Below are 2,228 nucleotides of genomic sequence, written 5' to 3' on the forward strand. Positions count from 1 at the left end.
TGAGCTTACTTTTTATAGTATTGTTATTTTTGAAAACCAAGTTGATGTTGAATTGTTTGAGAATTTCTCACTGTAAGGAAGAACCAAAAGGTTCTTTTTGTCAAATACTTTCCTTTCGTGTGAGGTGTTATGGAAAGTTTTAAGCCATTTTATGAGAAGTTTCTACTAAGTGTTTTGGATATTCTAATTCAGAAGCTATGCTATATATCTTCCTCAGCTCATCATCCAAGAATTCGGGGCTACATATTCTGTAAGCTCTAAGAAACATAGAACTAAAGACAGAAACTTTTGTCTTCTGATGATGAGCCGAGTAAAAGTGGACATATGATGCGACATTAGTTGGTTTTCTATAAACGTCATATCTAAATTGTCTACCATTTCGATGAATTAAAATATCCAAAAATGGTCATTTATTCTCTATTTCTATTTCAAAAGAGAATTTGATTGAAGGGACCATACCATTTAGTTTTTCAAGGAATAAATTTAAGTTACGCTTAACTGGCCAAAGACACAAAATATCATCAACATACCTTTCCCACACAACTTGTTGGGGAAGAATCCTAGGTAGTAGTTTCATCTCAAAGAATTCCATATACAAGTTACTAAGTACTGGGGACAGAGGGTTTCGCATAGCCATACCAAATTTTTGTACATAGAATTCACCATTAAAAAAAGATACAATTTACAATACACAACTTAATGAGTTCAATTATGGTTTTAGCTGGAAGTGGCAAGTCATATTTTGATAATAATTCTTCTTCAAGATATACCAATAAGTCAATTACGGGAACACGGATGAAGAGCAAAGTTATATCAAAACTAACTAGTTTAAAATTATAAAAAATTTCTAGATTATTCAAATAATTAATTAAATCAGCATTATTTGTGACGTGGGAAGAAAACATTGTATCCACTAAAGGACTCAAAATGGTAACAAGCCATTTGGATCAATTGTTAGTGACAGATCCTGTGGAACCGATGATGGGTCTAACTGGATAACCAGGTTTATGGGTTTTAATCAATCCATACATGTAAGGCAGGGAAGGGGACAAAGAAGAAAAACGTTTTATCAGATGTTCATGTCCTTTCAGAATCTTTTTAATATTACAATTAAACTCACTATTTACGGATTCAAGCGGGTTTTTGTCAGATTCAAGCGGGTTTTTAGTAAGTTTTGTATATATTTCACAATCTCCCAATAATGTTCCCATTTTTTCAATGTAATCTAATTTGTTAAGAATGGCAATGCAATTGCTTTTATCAGCTCTAGTAATGTGTAACTGTTCATCTATTCTTAACTCACAGTAAGACTTAAAAAACCTTTTAGGACAATTTGGAATACCATGTGCTGATAAAGAAGCATGTACATAACCCTTGCTGATGTTGATATTTTGAGTAGAGACATCACCAAATTTTTCTAAATTGCAAAACACTTTTGCCACGTTACCACAGTCAACGTCGTGTTGAGTTGCTGCGAAACTAAGACCATATCCTAAAGTACATGTTGTTGCACTATTTAAAGGTTTATCAGATTTACATACATATATATATATATATACATTTATATATTTATATATATATATTATATGTATATATACATGTATATATATATATATATAAATGTATACATATATATATGTATATACATATATATCTTTGTATCTGCACTGAAGATTAATTATACGAAAGCGCTCTGCTTCGTTAGTTTACTTTTCCTAGTGGTTACTTACGCATGTGTGAACACACGCTCCTAGTGTTTTATTGCATATATGTATATATATATATATATCTATATATATATATATATGTATATACATATATATATACATATATATATATATATACATTTATATATTTATATATATATATTATATGTATATATACATGTATATATATATATATATAAATGTATACATATATATATGTATATACATATATATATATACATATTCATATATATACATATTCATATATATACATATATATATATGTATATATATATATACATATGGATATGTACGCATGTATGTATGTGTATATATACCAGGTATATGTATGTATTAAATTTTGGGAAAGTTGGAGACAACGGCCACTGTATTACATCTGAGATGTTCATCTATTAGTACTTCGCATAGCCCTCTCGCGCCCTCCTCTCTGTCTCTTGTTCCAGAGAACTTCAGTCGCCACAGCCATGATCTCCAGCAGCAGCTATCACCAAGAACAGGAGG

General features: G+C 30.2%; 1 protein-coding gene across 1 annotated transcript in view; it reads left to right on the forward strand.

Annotated features, from left to right (window-relative positions):
* Positions 1-2,191: 2,191 nt before the first annotated feature.
* LOC143029309 (serine/threonine-protein kinase Chk1-like) overlaps positions 2,192-2,228 on the forward strand; it is a 1,077-nt gene continuing 1,040 nt past the window's right edge. The window contains exon 1 of the mRNA XM_076192068.1: positions 2,192-2,228. This exon is cut by the window's right edge and continues 1,040 nt beyond it. Coding sequence (XP_076048183.1) covers positions 2,192-2,228 — 37 coding nt within the window.

This window comes from Oratosquilla oratoria, chromosome 1 (assembly GCF_046742065.1).
Source record: "Oratosquilla oratoria isolate Oo_2021 chromosome 1, ASM4674206v1, whole genome shotgun sequence".
Lineage (NCBI taxonomy): Eukaryota > Metazoa > Arthropoda > Malacostraca > Stomatopoda > Squillidae > Oratosquilla > Oratosquilla oratoria.